General features: G+C 43.3%; 2 protein-coding genes across 2 annotated transcripts in view; both read right to left on the reverse strand.

The window, feature by feature from the left end:
• Positions 1–1,264: 1,264 nt before the first annotated feature.
• slc15a1b (solute carrier family 15 member 1b) lies at positions 1,265–13,717 on the reverse strand (the record flags this gene model as incomplete). Its single annotated transcript, XM_080851369.1, has 23 exons — positions 1,265–1,522; positions 1,861–1,968; positions 2,215–2,355; positions 2,659–2,773; positions 4,126–4,233; positions 4,532–4,578; positions 4,777–4,905; positions 5,313–5,429; positions 5,738–5,819; positions 6,306–6,394; positions 6,685–6,717; positions 7,033–7,077; positions 7,805–7,894; positions 8,366–8,452; positions 9,157–9,239; positions 9,575–9,658; positions 9,900–9,990; positions 10,498–10,597; positions 10,984–11,103; positions 12,027–12,168; positions 12,570–12,654; positions 12,999–13,036; positions 13,711–13,717. 23 exons carry the CDS (start codon positions 13,715–13,717, stop codon positions 1,265–1,267), a joined length of 2,199 nt encoding a protein of 732 aa, XP_080707495.1.
• A 2,998-nt stretch (positions 13,718–16,715) lies between these two features.
• LOC308375648 (dedicator of cytokinesis protein 9-like) overlaps positions 16,716–25,000 on the reverse strand; it is a 49,242-nt gene continuing 40,957 nt past the window's right edge. Inside the window, exons 41-46 of the mRNA XM_080851817.1 lie at positions 22,519–22,665; positions 21,431–21,641; positions 19,486–19,676; positions 19,071–19,171; positions 18,685–18,823; positions 16,716–17,961 (exon numbers count right to left, since the gene is read on the reverse strand). Of these exons, the coding sequence (XP_080707943.1) occupies positions 17,833–17,961; positions 18,685–18,823; positions 19,071–19,171; positions 19,486–19,676; positions 21,431–21,641; positions 22,519–22,665 (918 nt within the window). The 3' untranslated portion in view covers positions 16,716–17,832. The remainder of the gene's footprint in view (positions 17,962–18,684; positions 18,824–19,070; positions 19,172–19,485; positions 19,677–21,430; positions 21,642–22,518; positions 22,666–25,000) is intronic.

The raw sequence follows: 25,000 nt of genomic DNA on the forward strand, positions 1-25,000 counted from the left end.
CACATTTTCAAGCGTGCGGGAATGCAGCGGAAGCGTTTCTCTTACGTTGTTTTTGCGAAGTCGTGTAAGAAGCATTTCTGAAGAATTACAGAAAAAGATCGAGAATGAGGGCCAATGTCCTCAAAGCATAATAGTATCCTGCTTTTCTTTTACTTTCTCTGCTACTCTATAATTATGACCGACAGGTTCACCATTTACTTCTACATACATTTGAAATGATACAAATATTAAAGTAAATCACATACACGATCTCAGAAGGCAGTTGAAGACCCAGCTCTTAAGTCTCCTACAGTTCTGAAAGCTTTTTCATCCCAAAACCCTTTACACCCTGATCATTTCTGTCCATCTTTGCACCTCTGCTTGTCCTGTTCTATCTGCACTTCTCTCATCTCCTTGCCCTTAGGTACTGCCATCTTTGTTCCTCTGCCCTGCCTGTCCTGTTCTATCTGCACTTCTCTCATCTCCTTGCCTTCTGGTATTTGAAGCCTGGCTTTATGGGGCTCTTATTTCAATGATTTTTGTCCTTGAACAGATGTCTGCTGGTAGTGTCTCAGGTAGAGGTAACTATGAAGGGTTTGTGTGATGGAGCGTAAATGAATGATCCTCCTCTGGAATGTAAAGCGTAATCTTTATTTGAAGTGCTTGCTCACAAAACGTTCGTTTTACCTCCAGGTGTTTTCACCTGCTGTTTTTTTGGTCGGTTAAAGAATACAAAAACACAATAATAATACTGCAAAATAATAACCAACCAACAACACTTCCAGATACATACAGGATGTTGGAATGGTTATTCATATGCGCTGTACAATAATGTACAATTAATGAACAGAAAGAAACAAAAGCAAAATGATCGTACAGACAAAATGATCATTACAAAACATTTACAATATTAAATTAAACAATTAATAACCCACAGTGCTGGGATTTGGAGATTCTTGTCGTTTTTTCACCATGTGTGTTGTCGTTCTTTCACCTTTAGTACTGTTTTGATGGTTAATATCAGTTCCTCATATTCAATTTGACAAATTGTTCTTGTCCTTTGTGTGCCAAACATAAATATTAGTTGGCTTAAAGGCACAGGGGCACAACGAGGCAGCATGTTGGATATCTGGCTGTGTACCAACACCAGGGTCGTGACCCCACAGCCCCTTGTCATAGATCTCATTCCAGCGTGACTCCCTCCTGACCGCCCAGGCAGTCTACTGCACACGCTCAGATGAGGATGAAGGAGAGGAGGATGACGAAGAGGAGGGTTAGGGGAGGCTTAAATCTTGGTCTGTTTGACTTGTTCTCCGTCTTCTTCTTCGACACGGCCACCATCCCTGCTGCTACTGCTACTGCTGCTGCTGCTCCGTGATCCTCTCTTCTTCTTCTCGTCCTTGTCGTCTTTGTCTTCTGGTTCCTTCTCTGCAAACTGGGCCTCGATCTCAGCCGGGTCCTCGTACTTGTAGAAGTAGGCCATGATGGCAAAGATGATGCAGACAGCCACCAGCAGAGAGGCGAACAGAATATACTCTGCCCACTGTAGAGGAGAAAACCATTGAAGAATGTCAGGGATGGCTATTAACAGTGGCCTGTGTGTTCAGAGGGCTCAATACTCAGTGATGGAGACAAATCAATTTCAGCTATCAAAAGAGAATAACCACTTAAACAAATGTATATTTATATTCTTATCCACACACATATTGGGCTTAATCAAAGAAAGTTGCATGATTTGCGTAAAACAAATCTGAGGCAAACTCTTTAAATTAGTTCATTTGAATGTTGCCACTCACTACTACAGAATACATTCGGCAGATTGGAGAAAGATAGTATCTATTTGACCTGGCAGTAATGAAACCAACATTTTGTAGCAATTACCTTTTCTGGGAGCTGTGCTGCCTCTGCTATGATCAACACAATGATGTTGCCTACGGCAACAGTCAGGAGCCAACCAGCCTGGAGAACGGACTTCATGTTGCTCGGTGCCTGAAGGGAGCATCAAAATGAATTATAAAATATCTGCAAAGAACCTCATTCGTTTTCTACTGAACTATACACACTTTTGTTCATACACAAGCATTCAATTGTTTTATGAGAGTGAATTCTTTTGACACTTGTAAGTTATTGTATTTAATCCCTTTTCTGTATTTTCATGACTTGTTATGCAGCAAATGTATGGGAACTTGTGGAGAACTAAAGCAAGGCCGTTGGAAACTCTTTGTCGCCCCCTACCTGTGAGTAGGAGAATTCCAGGCCGGTGACTGAGAACACCACCTCGCCTGCGGTCATGAGGAAGTACTGAGGTAGCTGCCAGGCCATGTGGATGACGTTGGGCAGAATCTCCGTGGACATCGTAATCGATGCGGCACATTCCTGAGTAGGACATCAATGTGAAGCTCTAACTCTTTAACTTGCATTTTTACTATTCTTTTACATTGCTCTAGTCTAATATACTTTAAATATGTGTCGTCAAACTGTGCTATACAATCAAAGCTTATTATTACTAGCAGAGTTAAATAGAGCATTGAGCATGTATAACTGCAATGAGTTTGCTGCTAAGGTCAGTTTGGACAAAGCTGAGGATTGTTCATGATCTTTGGTACAGGGCAAATTCAGCCTCCGACACAGAACAGCGTTCTTGTCCTGTGTGTGAACAGACCTGAAACACTGACTTACCGCATCGTTAAAGTTGAATGTACTGGGGATGATGTAGGTGTAGCCGCTGCCAAAGCTCAGTTGTTTCTCCATTTGGCAATTCGAGCCACCTGCATTGTTTATGGAGAACACCACCCTGAGGAGACAGAGAGGTACAGCCGGTTTGTATACATAGAGGATATAATGGGAGCTACTGACCCAATGGGAGCTACTGACCCAATGGGAGCTACTGACCCAATGGGAGCTACTGACCCAATGGGAGCTAATGACCCAATGGGAGCTACTGACCCAATGGGAGCTACTGACCCAATGGGAGCTAATGACCCAATGGGAGCTAATGACCTAATGGGAGCTAATGCTACTGACCCAATGGGAGCTACTGACCCAATGGGAGCTAATGACCCAATGGGAGCTAATGACCCAATGGGAGCTACTGACCCAATGGGAGCTACTGACCCAATGGGAGATAATGCTAATGACCCAATGGGAGATAATGCTAATGACCCAATGGGAGCTAATGACCCAATGGGAGCTACTGACCCAATGGGAGATAATGCTAATGACCCAATGGGAGATAATGCTAATGACCCAATGGGAGATAATGCTAATGACCCAATGGGAGATAATGCTAATGACCCAATGGGAGATAATGCTAATGACCCAATGGGAGATAATGCTAATGACCCAATGGGAGCTACTGACCCAATGGGAGCTACTGACCCAATGGGAGATAATGCTACTGACCCAATGGGAGCTAATGACCCAATGGGAGCTACTGACCCAATGGGAGCTACTGACCCAATGGGAGCTACTGACCCAATGGGAGATAATGACCCAATGGGAGCTACTGACCCAATGGGAGATAATGCTAATGACCCAATGGGAGATAATGCTAATGACCCAATGGGAGCTACTGACCCAATAGGAGCTAATGCTACTGACCCAATGGGAGCTACTGACCCAATGGGAGCTACTGATAATGACCCAATGGGAGCTACTGACCCAATAGGAGCTAATGCTACTGACCCAATGGGAGCTACTGACCCAATGGGAGCTACTGATAATGACCCAATGGGAGCTACTGACCCAATGGAAGAAAACGACCCAATGGGAGCGATTGACCCAATGGGAGCTACTGACACAATGGGAGCTAATGCTAATTACCCAGTGGGAGCTACTGACCCAATGGAAGATAACGACCCAATGGGAGCGACTGACCCAGCCTCAGGTGTGTGTGTGTGTGTGTGTGTGTATGTGAGTGAATGTTTAAGTGAGTGAGTGAGTGAGTGAGTGAGTGAGTGTGTGTGTGTGTGTGTGTGTGTGTGTGTGTGTGTGTGTGTGTCTGTGTCTGTGTCTGTGTGTGAATGTGTGCATGAGTGCTTAGGTGAGGGATTGTGATTAAGTGAGGTTAAGGAGATGGGTGAAGAAGTGAATGAGTGAATAAGTGCATGGACAGGTAGGCGAAGTGAGGTCAGCTCCAACACTTACTTCCCCTGGGGCACCAGGGTGTATGACGAAATGCCATTGACAGGGATTTGGCCGAGGTCCTGCCCACTCCAAGACACATTAAGCGGCTGGTTAAAGCCATTTGCGAACCTAAAGCAATGGGAATCAACATTGGTTATTGACAATGGAAATCAACATTGGTTATTGACACTGGAAATCAACATTGGTATATTGACAATGGAAATCAACATTGGTTATTGACACTGGAAATCAACATTGGTATATTGACAATGGAAATCAACATTGGTATATTGACAATGGAAATCAACATTGGTTGCCAACGGAAACCAAACATGGTGATTGACAATGGTGACTGTATTCCCTGTAAGTGCAACAGATAGCCGCTTACGGTGGATCAGGGCCAGGTGCAGTATAGTAGGCTACTAACCTGATGGCATTTTTTCCTTCACTAGGCTTAGAAATGGAGTCATTCACCTGTCAAGAGACAACATAGACATGTTTCATGAGTCTTTACTATTTTCTGTAAAGGCCTTCAACACAGCAACACAGCAGCACATTTCAAGTGATTTTAAATCTTCTGTAACTCCCAGGGTAGAATTGGGTACAATTATGTTGGCAAGTCACGACTGTTTGTTCAAATAGGTTAGGTAGAAAATGCTTGTTTGTACTTACTGTTACTACGCTAGCAGCATAGAGGAGAACAGTCTGTCGCATTGTTTTGGACAAGTCCACGTTTTGATTAGTTGAACCCTGAGTCACCACAACACTGATCTTGTCTGTTGTCAGGTACTCGTCTGAGGCCTGAAGAGGGCAGAGTGGGGTTATCAGACCTTCACAGCGCCAAAAAAGCCTTTCATGACATTTTTTCCCCATTCACAAATAAAGTTACACTCACTAACACAAACACACAGACACCCTCGCACACACACACACACACACACACACATACACCCACTCACTAACCACATAAACGCACTAAAAGTAAAACCACCAAAAAAATGATGAATGAACCAGGACCCTTAACATTCATCCTCTTTTTTTCTGATTTCTTTTTGGACACCTGCATCTCTTAGACACACAAGCCTACATGAACATGTTAGGCTGGTACTTGTTGGACACCTGCTATGACAGTTGAAAGTGGACAGATGGGTGAATGAATGAGTGAGTGATGTGTTGTAAGGGTGTAACTGTGTGATGTGTGATCTTACGGTGAAGGCTGGGAGGCTGTATTGCGTTTGGTCGATCATGGCCTGGATCGGGGTATTCTGCATGTTGATGAGCTTGACTTGGCTCTGAGTGGCAGTGGGGAATACAGGCAGGGTGTTCTGGAGAGAAAGAAAAAAGGGATTGAAAGGTATGTTATGGTGTGTGTGTGTGTGTGTGTGTGTGTGTGTGTGTGTGTGTGTGTGTGTGTGTGTGTGTCTGTGTCTGTCTGTGTGTGTCTGTGTGTGGTTGTATAATTCTATGGGAAAGAACATTAGAGGGGAATAAGAATCTGTGTGTGTGTGCGCACAACCATGTGTGTGTGTGTGTGTGTGTGTGTGTGTGTGTGCACAGGTGTGTTAAGTGTGTGCGTTTTTTAAGTGTGCGTGTGTGTTCGTGTGCCCACAGGTGTGTTAAGTGTGTGTCTTACATCAATCTGGAGCTGAACCACGCCAGCAGCAGCAAATGCCAGGCCAGCCATCAGCATGCCCACAGTCATCCTTTTCAGTGACCTGTGGACCGCACACACACACACACACACACACACACACACACACACACACACACACACACACACACAGACATAAACACAGACACACACATACACAAACTTATTAACAAACTCAGTACAACACTACAGCACTCAAAATTCCCTCACAATACCAAGGCATTGACATTGGTCCATGTCCAGTTATGCTTATACCAGGGCTTTGATCACACTGGCCATAGTGCATGGGCCACACGCCCAATGCAAACACAGTTGTTTTTTCTGATAGACAGCTGACAGATAAAATGTTATATTGCTCCAATTCAGTGGATGGTGACATAGTTCCTGTAAAAGCTTGTGTCATTTACACTCACACTTCACTTGCAGTGAAATCTAACTGAATCTTGGGCTATCCACACACTCTCTTCCGCCCCCATTTAGTGTCACTATACTGCCCCTGGCCTGCATCAGTGTGCCTCAGAGCACCATGGGGGTTCCTGCTGACACTCACGTGAAGTTGAGTCCACACTTCTTGATGAGCGGATAAACAGCACTGTCCATGATGGGCACCATTATCAGGATCATAATAGGGTTCATCATCTGGAGAGGAGGATAGGGAGAAGGACAGAGAGAGCGGGAGGGAGGATGCAGGAGAGAGAGAGAGAGATAGGGAAGAAGGGAAATGGAGGAAGAGAGAGACGGTAAGGATGGTTTGGAGAAAAATACGTTTTGCGTCAGTGTGTGTAAGGTAACTTGCGACATGTTGGTGTCGTGTGGTGATGGACTTCGTGTAGACACGCTGTGACCAAGTGCCTCTCTCACTGCTCACCTGCATCTGATCAGTGATGAGTGTGATGTGTGTGTGTGTGTGTGCCTCTCTCACTGCTCACCTGCATCTGATCAGGCTGGATGACCAGGATACCCTGCGAACAGTAAACAAAACAACAGTGAAAACTCCAACAGGGACAACATGTCGGGTAGTGTTAGTATCTTGTGGAAATGATGTACCGTCTATATGACAAATCTATATTGTGTATTGAATGTGTGTTACAAGGGTGTTTTTGATAGCCACTTACAAAGTCTCCATCTATATCACATACTGTATCTACATTGTGTATTAAATGTGTGTAACAAGGGTGTTTTTGATAGTCACTCACAAAGTGTCCATTTATATGACATACTGTATCTATATTGTGTATTGAATGTGTGTTACAAGGGTGTTTTTGATAGCCACTTACAAAGTCTCCATCCATAGTAGTGGCCTGAAGAGTCCATCTGGAGCCCTGAGGGAGAGGAGGAGGGAGACAGCCAAACATCACCGTAAAGTCAGAGGATGGGCAGACTTTTTTATTTTACTTTTTTTCTCTTTCTTTCTTTTTTCTCTCTCTTTTTTCTTTCTCTCTTTCTTTTTTTCTTTCTTTCTTTCACACACACACACACACACACACACACACACACACACACACACACACACACACACACACAGTGTTGGGAAAGTTCACTTTCTACATGAACTAGTTCATAGTTCACACATTTTAAAATGAACTAGTTCAGTTCATAGTTCATAATTCAAAAATTTGAACTAAGTTCACAGCTCCAAAAAATCTCTATATGTCTGCAATACCGCTTTCGGCCACTATGCAACTTTGTCGCTCTCACACTTGCCAGGCATTGACAGTAAAATAAAGCACACGCAGCGATTTGAAACTGTTAAATGACTGTTAAATGTGTGTTTTTCGCCTGGAAGTCTCTAGAAATCTGGCACCTTATTGAACGAAATTAAAAAGAGTGAACGTGCCGTTCACAGACACCAGAATGAACGCGTTCACAGTATCGTTCATCAGGCAATAATACAGAACGTTCACTTCACGTTCACCAAAATTATGAACGAGTTCATGAACTTTCGTTCAATGAACGCATTCAGGTACAACACTGCACACATACACACACACACAAAAAAACACACACACACACACACACACACACACACACACACACACACACACTGACCTGCTGGTCGAACAGAGCCCAGAACATGGGCAGGGGGATGTAGAGGAACAACACCTTCACCACCATTTTGATTTGTGCAATCAGCAGTTTCTGAGGAGAAGAAAAATCAACACATTTACACTTCCTGCTTCTATAACACAACACCACAACACTGTGTGGAAGGCTTTATGTTTATTACATTTGGGTCCCATGATAACGTAATGCATTTCTTCAAAATGGCCTCTCTGTGAATGTTTGTCTGTGTGACTTAATACATATGTCTGTGTATGATTGGACTGTTAATATGTGCATGTGTGTGAATGGATGTGAATAAGCGTGTGTGAATGTGAGTATGTGTGTGTGTGTATGTGAGTGTGTGTGTGTGTGTGTATGTGAGTGTGTGTGTATGTGAGTGTGTGAGTGTGTGTATGTGAGTGTGTGTGTGTGTGTATGTGAGTGTGTGTGTTCGTGAGTGTGTGTGTATGTGAGTGTGTGTGTGTGTGTGTATGTGTGTTTGTGTATGTGAGTGTGTGTGTGTGAGTGCTCATGTGTTTGAAACTTCTCATTCCCTCTCAAACGTACTTCATACTTGTCCTCAGCCCAGTCCATCCAGTGCTCTTTCTTGGGGTATTGCTTGCTGCGGTGCTTGAAGCGGTTCTTGACGGCGAACTACATCAGAGGAACACAAAACAACAACTCACTAAACTACATCAGAGGAACACAGAACAACAACTCACTAAACTACAGAGGAACACAGAACAACGACTCACTAAACAACATCAGAGGAACCCAGAACAACGACTCACTAAACTACATCAGAGGAACACAGAACAACGACTCACTAAACTACATCAGAGGAACACAGAACAACGACTCACTAAACTACATCAGAGGAACCCAGAACAACAACTCACTTATCTACATCAGACGGCACCACTCGCTCTTCCATGTCTCAACTGTGTCTGTTGTATCAATTCAATTCAATTCAATTCAATTCAAGTCAATTCAATTCAATTCAATTCAATTCAATTCAATTCAATTCAATTCAATTCAATTCAATTCAATTCAATTCAATTCAATTTTATTTGTATAGCGCCATTACAATTGCCTCTAGGCGCTTAACAGAGCCCAGAGCCTAAACCCCCTTAGTGCATGCACAATTGCAACAGGGGCAAGAAAAAAACTCCCTGTTAGGCAGGAAGAAACCTTAGCAAAACCATGTATCAATAAAACTAAGTCGAGGTCAGTAGTCTTGCTGCATCATGTATTCCATTATATTAATAGAAGAACCATGCCTCTCTCCTCTTTCCAGTACGTATGCTATCTCCTGTGAAAAGGCTTCATTTGACAGCAGTAACCATGGTAATGCTTACCCCGATACACTTGACAACCTCCAGCATGATGTTCCCTTTGGGGGCTACCTTGATGTACATTTTGCTTCCCACTACGAAAACAACTGTAGAAACACACACACGTACAAATTATTATTAGAATTATTATTACACAAAAATACAAACATACTCTGTACTATGCTTGTTCAATGCAATGGAGATATGTATTGTGGGTTCAGCAATTTTAGTGTAATGATGCATGATAAGCCATGTCAATGACAAAAAGCCAAGTGTTTTAAGTGTGTGTGTGTGTGTGTATGTTTGTGTGTGTGTGTGTGTGTTTGTGTCTGTGTGTGTGTGTATGTGTGTGAGAGAGAGAGAGAGAGAGAGAGACTGTTTGTGGGAGAGAGAGTGTTTGTGTGGGAGAGTGTGTGTGTGTGTGAGTGTGTGTGTAACTCACCGAGGGCAACCACCATAAGAGCAGCAGGAACCCCAAAGGCCAGAGGGTAGCATTTCTGCTGGGTGTAGATTCCACACTCCTGGGCTGGAGATAAAACACACACACACACACACACACAGTAAGTATACAAATGCAATATGACTAAGAACACATACATATACATATACACTATATATTCTCAATATTTGAACACAAACCCGCACACGCACACGCACACACATACACACACATTCAAGCACACACACACGCACAAGCACACACACACGCACACGCACACACATAAACACACACACAAACACACACACACACAAACACCCAAACTCGCCTCTGAGAATTGGAGTGATGACAGTGGAGAGCAGACTGCCTGCGTTGATTGACAGGTAGAAGATGGAAAAGAATGTGCTCCTCTGCTTATCCTGCACACACACACACACACACACACAAACACACACACACACAAACACACAAGAAACACACTCATTAGTATATTCTTATGTACTGTCATCATTTTGTGCTTATCAGGACACGTGTTCACAAATAGAACGTGCGTCCATGGCCTTTGAGCTGTTATTCTGCTGTGTCAGTCTGTCAGATAAGGTGTGTGTGTGTGTGTGTGTGTGTGTGTGTGTGTGTGTGTGTATGTGCCTGCTACAGTAGATCACTTTTTTTTTCTTATCACCTCTACCATTGATGTCTATCACTCCCACGCCCGTGCCACGACCTTGGCAACTGATAAGGTCATTTATGATGACGACAGATTTGCTGTCAATCAGTGGGCTAATGTTGAGTATATTTGACAAAATGTTCTTTTTTATATGTATTGAATATGATACAGTAGTCAAGTTTCAGACAATGTTTTTTCACATGGGGCCACTACATAGGGGTATGTGCGTTGGTGCCATCTGAGTAAAATATGGTCTAACCTGGCTGTCGTCAAACTGATCCCCACCGAAGGCTGCCACACAGGGCTTGATGCCTCCAGTGCCCACAGCAATGAGCCCCAGTCCAACCATGGACAGGGCCCTAGGATGGGGAAGACAGGAGGCACATCAGCAGTTAGATACACGTTCGATATACGTTCGATACACGTTAGATACACGTTCGATATACGTTAGATGCATTTTAGATACACACACAGATATTCAAAGCTCATGTTTTTGGATCAAAGACATTGTTCTCATGAGTCCAATATAGCCGGGGTTCTCTACATAGGAAACCCACAGAACACGGACACTACAGAGCCTTTAGTGACGTATGACACACAGACGTTTCCACAGCGACCAGATTCCAAACTAATAACAGTTGCTCAGAATTCCACTGATGGTCAAGTCAGAAGCTCCATTCAGACAGTTTGGCAGTCAGCGGACAGGTTGAAGCCTGATCGTATAGCCCAGAGAGTGAACACTCACACGTGGAGAGTGAGGTTGTCCGGTACGCCATCCCTGTCGGCATCAGTGATGTCGTGAATGGCGGCCACGGCCAAGACGATCTGACCGATGGTGTACACGATGGACAGATAGACAATTGTCCTGGTGAAGAGAGAGAGAGAGAGAGAGAGTCACAAACCGGATAATGATAGATATGCATATCAAAACTAAAGAGACCAATTAGACCAATCATCTTCACACTCTGTCAGGGGAGGATCTTTTCCAGTTCCATGAGTAAGTTGATTAATTGGGATTTATTTTCTTTCACGCAAACAAATCCATAGTGCATCCAGTATCTGCGTGCAAACAGATCCCCGTACAGACTCACACTATTTCCCTGAGAAGTGAAATCCTTTGATACTGTCACCTTTGATACTGTTGTGTGACCGCAGCAGAAGTGATTGACAGCAGAAGTGATTGACGACATGATTTCTCCTGACCCTAGAAAATAAACTGCCCCACCCAATACTGCCGCTGTGGTGGCAAATATAAGGATTTATCATGATGGGTTGCTCAGCTTAGTAGTAATGATATGGTGGTATAAACTGAGAGAGAAACATGAACACTTGTTAACCTGTTGAATGCCATAATGAGACTGAAAAGGGTAGGAAAGCCAAAGCTTTATGGCGCTGAAAAGGTTTCACTCCTTTCATTTTGATGGCTAAACATGCTGGATCAAAGGCAAATAAAACAAGCTCTGTTCATACAAGTAAAACACTTGAATGCTTTTACCACAAGTGCAAGTCATAAACCACCTTGGTCATGTAAACACCTTCACACACAGTCCTATCTTTCCTTTAAAGGTAGACTCCATAACTGTTATCCAATACACGTTTGTCAAGTTCAGTAAATTGCTCCTCATGGTCCTTTAGCTGTCTGTTTTGTGTGTGCACTCAAAAAATACCTGAAGCCTAAAGATAATAATAATAATATTAATAATAATGATAACAATAATAATAATAATAAAAACTAAAACCTAAGAACTGAAGGAAAGAATCTGAAGCTCAGCCGTATCCAGCACTCACTTGAACTTGCCCAGCCAGGAGTCGGCTACGATGGCCCCCATGATGGGGGTGAGGTAGCACAGAGCCACGAAGGTGTGGTAGATGGAGATGGCGGTGTTTTCATCCCAGCGCAAGAAGTATGTGAAGTACAACACCAGCACAGCTGAGAAAGAGAGAGAAGAGGACGAGAGAGAAAGATAGAGAAGAGAAGGAGATTGAGAGAGAAAGATCATTCAGTCGGTTATAATGTCATAGTGTTACAGAGCTATATGTTGTTCTTTAAATTGTTGTATGTTAATGTTACATTTGACATGTTTTATTGTCATAGTGTTATAGAGTTTTATGTTATTTTTTGATATAAGTTATATGTATGACGTCTACTGCGTAGATAAATGTTGCTTGCCAAGTCGTAAGAATTTTGCTGTGCTGAAGCAATTTGGTACATGCAATAATAAACACACTTTGACTTTTGACTTTGACAGTCAGAGGAGTTCTAATGGAAATCAACAGGACCAGCTTTTTTATGTGAAAGTGTGTGAGGGGGGGATAGAGTCTTGGGTTTACCTCGCATGCCATAGTAGGAGAATCTCTCACAGAACTCGTTGACCACGATGAAGAAGATACTGAGTGGATAGCCACAGCACTCCACCTGCTCAGACAGAGACAGACGGAGATGATGCCTCATTCATGTCTGATCTCAAAGACTCATGGATGGACCAAAGGAACAAATATTTGTCTCTCAACAAATCCCAGTTCCAATCTTAGTTAGTTCTTGAATTCTGAGATCTGATTTCAAGATGTGTATGTTCAGTACTGTGAATACATATGTCGGTGAATATATGGTCACTTGTGCAAAACCTTTTTTCTGTTTCTAATTCATTAGTAGTGTAAAGTAGAGTAGTGTATAATTCCATAACAGCAGTGGATCAGTGTGTAGTAGTAGCAGTGTGTGTTTGACGTGGAGTAGTGTGTGTTTGCCGAATGCTCTCTTACACTCTTCTTCTTCTTGTTCTGTCCTCCCATTTCGTTGTCTGTTGGGAGAGGAGGGCAGAGGGTCTCCATTAAACATCCCATAGTGCTCCATTACATTGCAGTGCTTCCAGAACAATCCCACACACGAGAGCTCAAGCCTTAGAGATCACACTTACTCACCTGCTCTGCCTTGTTTCATAGTTAGAGATGCATCTCAACAACCATGCAATCCAGAACTCAAATTATTCAAACAATTTTAAGATCTAAGATCAAAATTGCTATCTTATAAAAATGCCAAAAAATTGTATCCACCTAAAAAAAAATGTAATCTTTTCAAATACATTCCAATGATACAGGACATAAGCAATAAGAGAAGCTCATTACAGCACAGCACAGCACCATACTAGTAGACAGCTCACAGTAAATCTACCACACAGACCATAATCAAGTTGCCTTATGCATACATACATAGAATAACACAACAATATTGACATGGGCGCAAATTATGCTATGGCACTGTAAGTGCTACACATAGTAACAATGATTTTTATCCTTTATCATTTTAGATTTATGACACTACACTGCACTTTCAAGAGGCAAAAGACAAAATATAGTTAAAGTATAGTGTTAATTCTGATAGAGGTGAATTTAAAAAAGCGCTGAAAATGAAGAGAATGATGTCCATACTACGCCATTAATAGGATTAGAACACAAACCCACACACAAGTCTTACCTGCCATGATGTCTGTTTAGCCCTGGGACAGCTCTGGGTGCTCTTAAACAGTATCCTTAAAAAGGCACGCGCAAGCAAAGACACACACTGGATGACTCTCTCTCTCCCGTGTGCACACACACACACACACACACACACACACACTCAAGTGGCAGGTAAATTACCACTGACACTCAGGAGCCAGAGGTGGGGGACTTTTATAACCTGTGTTCAGACCGGAGGCTCCCAGCATCCTGTTCAGCAGAGCATGGCCTCACTTTATGGCAGGCATGTCTGTGAACGTGGACAGGTGAGACAGCATGTGGGTGGGGGTAAGAGGGGTGTGTGAGTGTGTGTGTGTGTGTGTGTGGGGGGGGGGGGGGGGGGGGTCATGTTTTCTCCACTGAGCAGGAGCTCTATCATTGAGCGTAGTACTCCAAACATGAACAGATCATCCAACATGGCTCCTCTCCACATTTATCAGTAATTCACAATGTAATAAAACATAAAACGACTGCTGATTAATTTTACCGGGCTCTTATGTAAGTGGAGGACATTATCAAAGACCAGATCTCAAGGTACAATTGAGCTTGTTTGCTTCCTTATTTCTCTTGCAATACTATAATAAAAGTATTAATATGTTTTCCAATGGAAAAAGAAAGGTGATACTATTTTGGGAGAAAGTTACCTTTTCTGATTACATTTGCTACTGTACATGTTAACTAATGGTATTACTTTCAGATTTTGTCATTTGGTAGACACCTTTATCCAGAAAATGATACAGCACAACATTAAATGTTGGTATGCACGCTTGTACATGATCTACTCCTGTATACGGCACCCTACCAACTACAAGACCATTTTGGCAAGAAAAATATATACTTTTAATAACGTATAATATTTTATACAAAACATAGAGGGGACAGTTCCAAACCTATTCATTTTTATTTTCTGAATCAAAAGCCTGTACTAAATGGCACGTCCCTCCCCTCGCTGTTAACACGTCTCAGAAGCACTCAAATGACAGACAGCGTCACGTCAGTCACTTAGACGTACACACAAACACACACATACACTCGTATTAATCATTAGCTTAGACTCTGGCACGTGCCTGGTCCCACACAGTATCAATGACTGTCTAATCACATTACACATCACCACTCTACCCTTAGCTCCATCAGGTGGCCAGAGGCTTCTGGCATCCAGGCTATATCAGATAAGGCCAATCCTAACTGGTATCAGCACTCCGGCCAGTTCTAAAAAGCTCATTTGCTATTTTTATAACTAAACTGATTTACAGTGATAGGTTCCTTCCAGACTAATATACTATATGAGATAAACACGTACGGTGAAATATTGATAACACAGCAATCAATCCATCACTGAGTCAATGGTAATTGTTATAAAGCAAAATCACAGACTTGAACAGTTCCAAATACTAATACATTAGTGAATGATTACACACACACACACACGACTCTATTGTGCTGTCCCCAATGGACTGCATCTCTCTCTCTCTCTCTCTCTCTCTCTCTGAGTTGTGTGCACCTTCTGCACTATATGAGTGCTGTGAAGATGAGGGCTCACCTGTGTCACACTCAAACAACATCAGCATTCTTAAGGTCTGGTATAAACACTACTACTACCTCACTGTACACTACTGCGCTGCTTTAACACCACTTACCTGAAGGCACATGTCAAAGACATTAAGCTCATACTCTGTACATCAAAAACAAAATCTTGTCCACTCTCACATTAGAAACTAAGTGCTAAGCATTCCTCGCAGCAGTTGGGAAAAGCCCACCTCTACAGACCACTCTGCCCTATGGTTCTCTCTCTCTCCCCTCTCTCTCTCTCTGTGTGGGCCAGGTTTACAGTGTTCTTTTTTGGAGCACACACACACACACACACTCACAAACATAGCCACACTCACACACACTGCAACTTCCCCCAGTGTCAGCATCCCTCGTTCTCTAGGCACATTCCAAAACACCAGGCCCCAACGAGCTGCCCGCTCTGATAACTTTATCAGGCCCGTTTCCTGTTTCGCAGCTACAGTGAGCAGTGAAGATGGCTCAAACTCACACAGCAACCCTGATGGTCCGTGGCAGTTTTCCCAAATTAGTTGGATTCAAGGCAGAATTGTCCACAGATGTAACCAAAAGATATTTATACTGTATGTTTGTCCGAAATCATATATGATTCAAGTCTAGTTGAGATAATCATCAAACAGTGGCCATTATGCTATGCAGGCAAGCTAGAGACTAAATAGGTTGACCCTCACTGACACTAAACTAAATGTAGACATATAATGTATACTGCATGTGCTTGTCCATTGAGAACACAGATTCTGCTCTTTGTGCAATGTTAAGATCATCAAAGACATAGGAATAAACACGTCATGCTTGACTGTGATGAAAAGGCAATAAATCAGGACAAACAGAGCCAGGCCATAAATCAAAGTTCAAGGAGCTAAAAGTCATTAAAGGCAACACAGAGTTCCATGATCCGTGGCCAAGACTTGGTGCACTTTTAATGACTATTATTCTGACACATCTGAATAATGATTAATAGCGCCCGTAAGGAGAGTGGAGATTATTTCCAGATCACAGGTGAAAATCCAGATTTGCATCAACATTCCCAACGTTCCCGTGCATTCTGGGAATGCTGTTTCTCTCTGTCATTCAGAGGTCGGAATATTTGAAAGGCCCTGGAAACATGAAGGAATCCATTGGAGACACCTGAAACTCCTGAAACTGATTATTGCTTTATTATTATTGTAGGTTTTTTCTTTTTTTTAAATACACACACACACACACACACACACACACACACACACACACACACACACACACACACACACACACACACACACACACACACACACACACACACACACACACACACACACACACTGTATGTACCTCTTAATTCTATATGATTCAAAACTATATGTTGTGTATTGCATGCTGTAAAAATAAGACAGTAAAGGAGAGCATATACGCAAAGGACACAAAGAAAAACACCAGCGTGATAATACTTAACTTTAATAGAACAGAAGTATGAGAGGACATCGTTCCTTGATGTAACGCCAGTCGGAAGAATAACATTCTGTTAGTAAATATAAAAACCTATCTGACACTTCAAATATAAAAAAATGAATTCTATTTGACATTTACAGTACACCATAGCAAGGCTATAAAAGTCCCCCATCCCTGTGCCCTGACTCTGTAGTCCGCTTCCACAGAGTCGCTGGTCTCCTGCTTTGGCAAGAGAGATGATGTTCAAAGAGCCTGACTCTGAGGAAAGCAAGGCCTATGAGACTCAGACACACACAGACACGTAAAATATTGCACTCATCTCCTGTTAGATAGAAAACAGGTGTAAAAAAAAAAAAAAAAAAAAAACAAGACAGTCACTTGGCATTGAGCATTTTTCTCCCTACCTGGTAAAAACTTGCACGTGTGAAGTCTGCAACATCGCCTACCACTTCAAACAACACAACTACAACCCCCCCCCCCCAACAAAGAAAGAACGTATATCCAAACAGAATGACCAGTTTCACAGGACTTCTATATTCTAATGGTGAAAGTGCAGGAGAAATCTCAGAAAGTTAGAGTTTGGGAAGACAGGACCTTTTAACAGGCACAGAAGGTCGTTGTCGGTTGCTAGGGGAGCCAGGCCTGCATGCTGTCTCCACAGGAAATGGTAAAGAGATGGAGGCATCAAGACAAACGAATCGCCTCGTCCCGAAGGTTTGCACTCTCTCTCGGTCACGTGGTCCTGAGTCCAGTCTCGGGGTTCGTGTCACTGGCCAATGGGAAGCTCTGCCCATGTGGCTCCGCCCCCAGGCCACATTTCTGCCACTGAGACCAGGCCATCACAGTTCAAAGGTCACACAGGTCAGGGAAAAAGAGCCTATAAGAATTGCCCTTCATTTTCAGATAGCAATATATTTTTATCGGTTGAAACTGTCTACATAGAGGTCACTGAGAGAAAAAGAATTTGTCATACTTTCTCTCTTGCTCCCTCTCTTTCTGTTTGCCCTTCAACTGCACTCCAGTCTTTTTGTGCCTTTCTTCCATTTAAGCATGTACCTCTCTATGTCTTTCTCTCTTTCTCTGAGAGGTCAGAGGTGAAAGGTCACACAGTGGAGGTGGTGGTGGGCAGGCCGTGGAGGGTGGCACCACCGGGTGTGCCACTGATGGCATTAAAGATGTGCAGCGAATCAGAGAGAGCGTTTTTTGCCACCCCGTCCTCAACTGGGAAAATCTGAAAAAGAGAGAGAGAGAGAGAGAGAGAGAGAGAGAGAGAAAGAGAGAGTGGATAATCATTAACATGAGAAACGGAAAAAGTCAGATAGGAAGACAGAGAGGGGAGAAAAAAAAGACATAAATAAAAGATGAGGACAAATGACAGAAAATGAGAAAAATGAGACCATGAGGCCATAAAAAGATGGCGGGGACAAGACTGCCAGACAGACAAAAAGAGCCCATAATGGATTTCAAATGGACACACACATAAAACATCAGAAAAGGAGCAAAAATATAAAAAAAGCTGTTTTACCATCCAATCTGCACAGGCAAGGCCACGGGGAGCAGGAGAGAGAGAGCATGGGTGAGCACAGGCAGCCATGCAGTAGCCTACTGTCACCACCAGGGCGGAGCTCTATCTATCTACTTCAGTAGCATTACTTAAGAATACCGCTGTATGCCCTTAAACACCAACTAAAAACACAACCTCAACCTTGACTTCACTTGACTTGTCACTGGTAAAGCTTTGTTCTTGCCAAGCTGCATAGCACATTTAAGCGACATCTACAGCCATAGCTGTGCATTGAAATGATACATATACAGTATAATACGTGTCAATATGTGTATGTTGTATGAGTATATCAGTGGGTACAGCGTCCAATGTACACGTGGTTTGTGTAGACTTTATGATTGCAAACAGAAACTGTACACTCTGTGTGGTATGGATGGACCCTTAGCGGACCTGTTCGTGCATGATGGCGGACAGCTCTCGGGTCAGGTCCCTGTAGTTGGCCTTCATCTCGTCATGGTACTCCTGCTGGTCCTCCTTTATCAAGCGCTCGTTCACACCCAGGGCCTGACCGCAGGCGTCCACAAATTGCCTGCGCAAAAATATTTCCATGAAGTTGAATACTTTTAGGCACTAGGCACTACTGGCCTATTATTTTCTAACTGTGATACTGAAGGCATCGTGTTATTTAAAAAATAATACTTCTCACATACATACATAATACAGTGATCTATCACACTGAACTACTGCTGAAAACACCTAAGATATGTGTGTCAACAAAAAAAAGGATATGAACTACATTAGGAAAGATCCACACTGACTGAAGTTCAGTGACATACCTGAAGACCTCCTTGAGCTGTTTGACTTTGTTGTCTGGGTATTTCTTCTGGCAGCCGTCATCCAGAAAGGCTCTGGCATAAGCTAAAGGACCCGCATTGACCTGTGGGAAGAGGAAGACACCTTATAAGCGCTAAAGAAGCAAACCACACGTGTGTATGTGAGAGAGAGCGTTCGTCTCTCTGTGTTTGAGTGAGTGTGTACACATCTAAACTCAGCATGATTTAAAGTGCAATGCTTGTTTTAAGGGATAAAGATGACGTTTGAGTTTGTATGTACAAATATCTCTGTCCATGCAATTTAATGGGTGTTGTTGGACTGTGGGACACACACACACACACACACACACACACACACACACACACACACACACACACACACACACACACACACACACACACACACACAGGCCCTTACCTGCACGCTGATGCTGCCCTGGAGCTTGAGCTGCAGGCGGATCATGTCCACCTCGCTGGCGGAGCAGAGGCCTCGCAGCTCGCCCACCTTGCTGCTCATCTCGTCGATGGCCACCTCGATGGGACTCAGGTCCGTGTGGTGCTGGTACATCACCGCGATGCGCTTCTTCACGTACGGGAAACAGTGCGTGGCTGAGAGAGAGCAGAGAGAGGGAGGGATAGAGAGTTGGACAAAGACAGATATAAGAGGGGCCAAAAAACTAAAGAATGAAACTTACGTTTAAAATGATCATACAATTATGATATGATATTGATGGTGAGTGGTATATGATGGCTCCATGGGGTTTATTAAATAGTGGTTTACGAGTCTTGCATGTCTCATCATAAAATAAAAGAACTTCTATAATGCTGTTTGCTTCCCTAAAGGAGACAATTAGAACACACACAGGTGTCAAAGAGTGCCCTTCTCTATGCAAAGTCTATAAAAATCGTACATGTTTTTTTTCTACAGAGTATATGTATATAGTGATAGCACTGTGTTAACACACATAACTGTGACCCCTTTCATTAACACTAACATAGAAAAATATTATGTTTTAAACCTTGTATGTTGAAGGGCATTATGTCATTTTAGTATGAAATGTATGTACAGTACAAGCTCTTTACCACAGATTTATCATGCAAATATTGTACATAACAAATATTATTTCTACACGCTTTTTACATGCCTTTTCCATATGGACTGGCCCTTTAACTATGACTAACTCTGCAAACTCCTGCAGGAGCAGAGGAATCTACAGACGCCAGAGCAAAAGGCACAGGCTTTTCACCAGCATCAGGACATTCAGCCTCTATCAGTTCATCTATTATCAGCGCCTGCTGTAAAAACTGTACTTTTGGAACAGAAGAGGCTCATAAAACAATAAAAGTAGCTGGAACAGCTGAGAAGACACGGAAGGGGCTTGATTGAACGGGAAGAGGTTTATTAGAGTTTAATAGAGATGAGTGTAGAGTGTCAGAACTGTATTTTAGGCCGGCGTGGCTGAGAGAGGACCTACCAAGGCTACCATCTGCAGGCCTGGTTTACTGGTATTACAACTATGTGCTGCTAGGTCAAGCCAATGGTGAACGAGTTGCTATTCTGGATATTCACTATGACTGGAATTTAGATTTGATGTACAAAAGGGCTCCAAAGCCAAGCTGTCCATCCAGACATGAACATGCTGTATGTTTTCAACTGAGGGCAAAGACTGTTCAAGAGATCCACATTTTAGATTGAAAAGTGACAGGGAACTTCATTACATTACACATATGAAAAAAAAACGACTTTTCTTTTACACCCTGTTTGCACCACCATCATACCTCTATAGTTTGTAATTCATGAAGGGGCACGCAGAGGCATTATAACCAAATAACCACTGAAAAATCAAGTGATCTCTTGGAACAGATGGTGTGGAGAGCCCTGAGGAGCATTCTAGAATGGCTCTCATCACAATAGGAGTATCTTAAAAGACTGATCAGGGCCGTACTGAGGAGCATTCTAGAATGGCTCTCATCACAATAGGAGTATCTAAAAAGACTGATCAGAGCCGTACTGGTGAGCATTCTAGAATGGCTCTCATCACAATAGGAGTATCTTAAAAGACTGATCAGGGCCGTACTGGTGAGCATTCTAGAATGGCTCTCATCACAATAGGAGTATCTTAAAAGACTGATCAGGGCCGTACTGGTGAGCATTCTAGAATGGCTCTCATCACAATAGGAGTATCTTAAAAGACTGATCGTGGATCAGGGCCGTACTGGTGAGCATTCTAGATTGGCTCTCATCACAATAGGAGTAGCTTAAAAGACTGATCGGTAATCAGGGCCGTACTGGTGAGCATTCTAGATTGGCTCTCATCACAATAGGAGTAGCTTAAAAGACTGATCGGTAATCAGGGCCGTACTGGTGAGGACGGTACGCCGCTTGCACTGCTCCTCCACGCCGCCTTGCTTCTTGCCCGACACGGTGAAGGGCGTCTCGAAGACGAAGCGGCGGATGTTGTGGCTTCGCTCGAAGTCGGTGCGGCGCTCCTCCAGCTCCTTCTCCTCCAGGTACGGCGTGACGTGCGTCACCTGGATGTAGGCAAACTTGGAGTCCAGATCCTTGGGGTTTATCTAAGGAGAGAGATGGATCACTATGAGAAACAGGTGGACACTTTTTTCTGTATGTGACACACAAACAGAAACACACACATGTTAACAGTTTCTATATGTGTTGCGTATAATGTCTCCGTCATAATGTTCTGTGGTTTACAGCTTGTATGTACAGTATGTAACACCTCTGGTAAAAACACATAAAGATAGAGATAAAGCCTGGTGTGAACACAGTGCAGCGTGCACTAGCCTCAGGGTTTGGGAGGCAGACTTTATCTTAGTGACTCATACTGATGAATCCTTCATTGCCAGGAACAGATCTTCATCACAGTATCTCATTATGACTTGCTGTGTGTGTGTTTGCATGGGTGCATGTGTGTGTGTGTGTGTGTGTGTGTGGGTGTGTGTGTGTGTGTGTGTGTTGTGTGTGTGCGTGTGGGTGTGTGTGCATGTTTGTTGGTGGGAGAGGAGGGTGAGTAGTGTGATAAGGATATGAACGAGTTCTATGCCCTTACTGAAGATGCTGCTCAGACTTCTACTTAAGCTCCGTCCAATACTAAGATTGTGATTGTGATCAATTTATGGTGGCCCTGGAATCAAAGCTTTTAATTACAGTATTACAGAACTCTTACAACATTCAGGTGTACTGATGTCTGCTTAGTCACTGCTGTGTGCCTATTTGTTGTACATATTCTGTATATCTGCTTAGTCACTACTATGACCCAGCAGATACAGTAACCACAGGCTTCTGTATGAAGCAGCAGAGTCCATGTCTTTGTGTGACAGCCTTTCTGTGTATGCGTTTATGTATATATGTATATATACATGTAGTTGTGTGTGTGCGTGTGTGTGTGTGTGTGTGTGTGTGTGTGTGTGTATGTGTGTGTTTCACCCTTACCCTCCCAGAGTCCTGGATCATCTTGACGTTGTCGGGACCGAACTTGTCTGAGTAGAGCTTGAGCAGGCGCTGGGAGATCTCTGAGAGCGGGGTGAACTTGGGCTCCTTGTAGATGTACTCCTTCCCATCCTCATCCTCAAAGAAGCCCTGCAGCAACACAACCAGCACACACAGCTCAGCGCATGGAGGATGCTAACCTGAAAAGGCTAAAGGCTTAAGTGTGACTTGGGGCTTCACTGTCTGGTGTGTAAGTATGCATGTGGTCTGTTTGGTTTAAGTCATCATTTTATAGGTTCTTGTAAGGGCTCCTTTTGTATGATATTTTACCTTTAATGTGTGTAGGTGTATGTGTAGTTGTAGTTGTGTGTGTGTGTGTGTGTGTGTGTGTGTGTGTGTGTGTGTGTGTGTGTGCACTGACTAGTATCTTGTGAGCGATTGCACACACATTATGTCCACTGCAACAAGCAAAAGCACATCAAGTGACATCCAAATAAAAATGAATCATGCAATACCCCACCCAACACACAGACAGGGACAGCAAGCCAATAGAATGAAACAAAACACCTCAGCAAGCTCCAGGGAGGAAAAATAAACACCTCAGCAAGCTCCAGGGAGGAAAAATAAACACCTCAGCAAGCTCCAGGGAGGAAAAATAAACACCTCAGCAAGCTCCAGGGAGGAAAAATAAACACCTCAGCAAGCTAACGGGTGGAGGAATTACAGAATTCCCACTCACCCGGAGAGCAAAAATGAATATGAACACATTCACACGAACATAAAGAAGAATACATAAACTTTCTTTTTACTCAAACCTAAAGATTACATTTACAAAATGTCCTATCACCAGTGTGTCTCCGGACTTTCCCCATGATGACCACTTTTACAGGACAGGGGTCACCATAGGACCAGACGACAATGAGCTCACTAGCAATCAAACGCCATGGCAACCAAGCCTGAGAGCATAGCGCATCACTTCCTTCATATGGAGGTAATGGGGAGTTACTGTTGTATGCAGTAAGCGCTTAAGCCTGTCCATCTGTCCATCAATCTAGCAGAGGCACGGTACACTACATGACTGCAATTCAGTGCATTAGCTACTGCCACCCCATCGCCCTTGGCCCAGCGCACAGCTGTTCACACACACTGCACACACACACACACACACTGCACACACACACACACACACACACTGAACTAACATGTGGCTGCTGACCGTCATAAACCCTTTCCCTAACCACTGACACAAACATGGAACTTTCCCCTCTTTCTGTGTGTGTGTGTGTGTGTGTGTGTGTGCATGTGTGCGTGTGTGGATGTGTGTGTGTGTGTATGTGTACCTTGACCGTCTGTCTTTTTTTTTGTCACTGATCTCCCTTCTTCAAACAAAATGTAGTCATGTCAAACATCCAAACAGTGTACCATCACTGAAGCACTCTGTGAGCAGATGGTAAAATATCACTAAACCTGCCTGGTGATCAAGAGACACAGAGAGACAGTCAGTCAGGGCTCACAGTGTTTCAGCTCAATGAGGTGAGGATTGTAGTGAACATGTATAAAACCATGAAGTGAATGTTAGTGAATGGTTTTAATTGATGCTGGATGAGAAGCTGTGCTTTGTTGTGTTGGCAGATAGGATATACTTTTCCCCTTCTTCACATGATGAACATGGAGAAGCTTGTTCTACATATGTATGTGTCCTGTGGTAAACTGTCTCTGTCTGGGTCCCCCTTGTTTATTTAGCTTGTTTGTGCCTCTGAACAGCGGTGTAGTGGTCCCTGGAGAAGTGGGTATACTCTTAATTTTTTTAAGCAGCCCATACAGCACAGGATAAACACCCTGTTTTGAGAAGTGGGTATACTCAATGCTGACTGAAAAATGAGTGGGTGTACTCCGTATACCTGCGTATACCCTGGACTACACCACTGCCTCTCAACCAAGACAATTTCATGGTAACTGTAAACGTACTTGACAACAAACCTTTTTCTGATTCTAAGCTTAAAACATTGTAACTACATAACACTTGTTGAATCATTACGGCCGTTCAATAACATTTCGTTTTTGCCAGCTCTGGCCAACTGCTTGAAATAACTCCAAAACAAATGTATACTAAATATTGACAGTGATCCACTCTGGCCAATCCGACCCAGACAGTTCTAACAGATCCACCAGTAGGGGCCCATGGTGCTGAACTGTCATGGAGCCCCCTCTCTCTCCACTAAGACATCCCTAACGTCTTCACTAAGACACCCTTTAAGTCTTCACTAAGACACCCCTAACGTCTCCACTAACGTCTCCACTAAGACACCCCTAACATCTCGACTGAGACACCCCTAACGTCTCCACTTAGACATTAGTAGTGTTCAGATCCACGTGAGAGTGAGAGGATGAGGGTTAATAAGAGCAGACAGAGGCCCACAGTCAGGCAGAGGGGAAGGGCAGGCTGTTACAGGCACCACATTAGCACACTGATTTAGCAATCTGA

Source organism: Sprattus sprattus, assembly GCF_963457725.1.
Source record: "Sprattus sprattus genome assembly, chromosome: 14".
Lineage (NCBI taxonomy): Eukaryota > Metazoa > Chordata > Actinopteri > Clupeiformes > Clupeidae > Sprattus > Sprattus sprattus.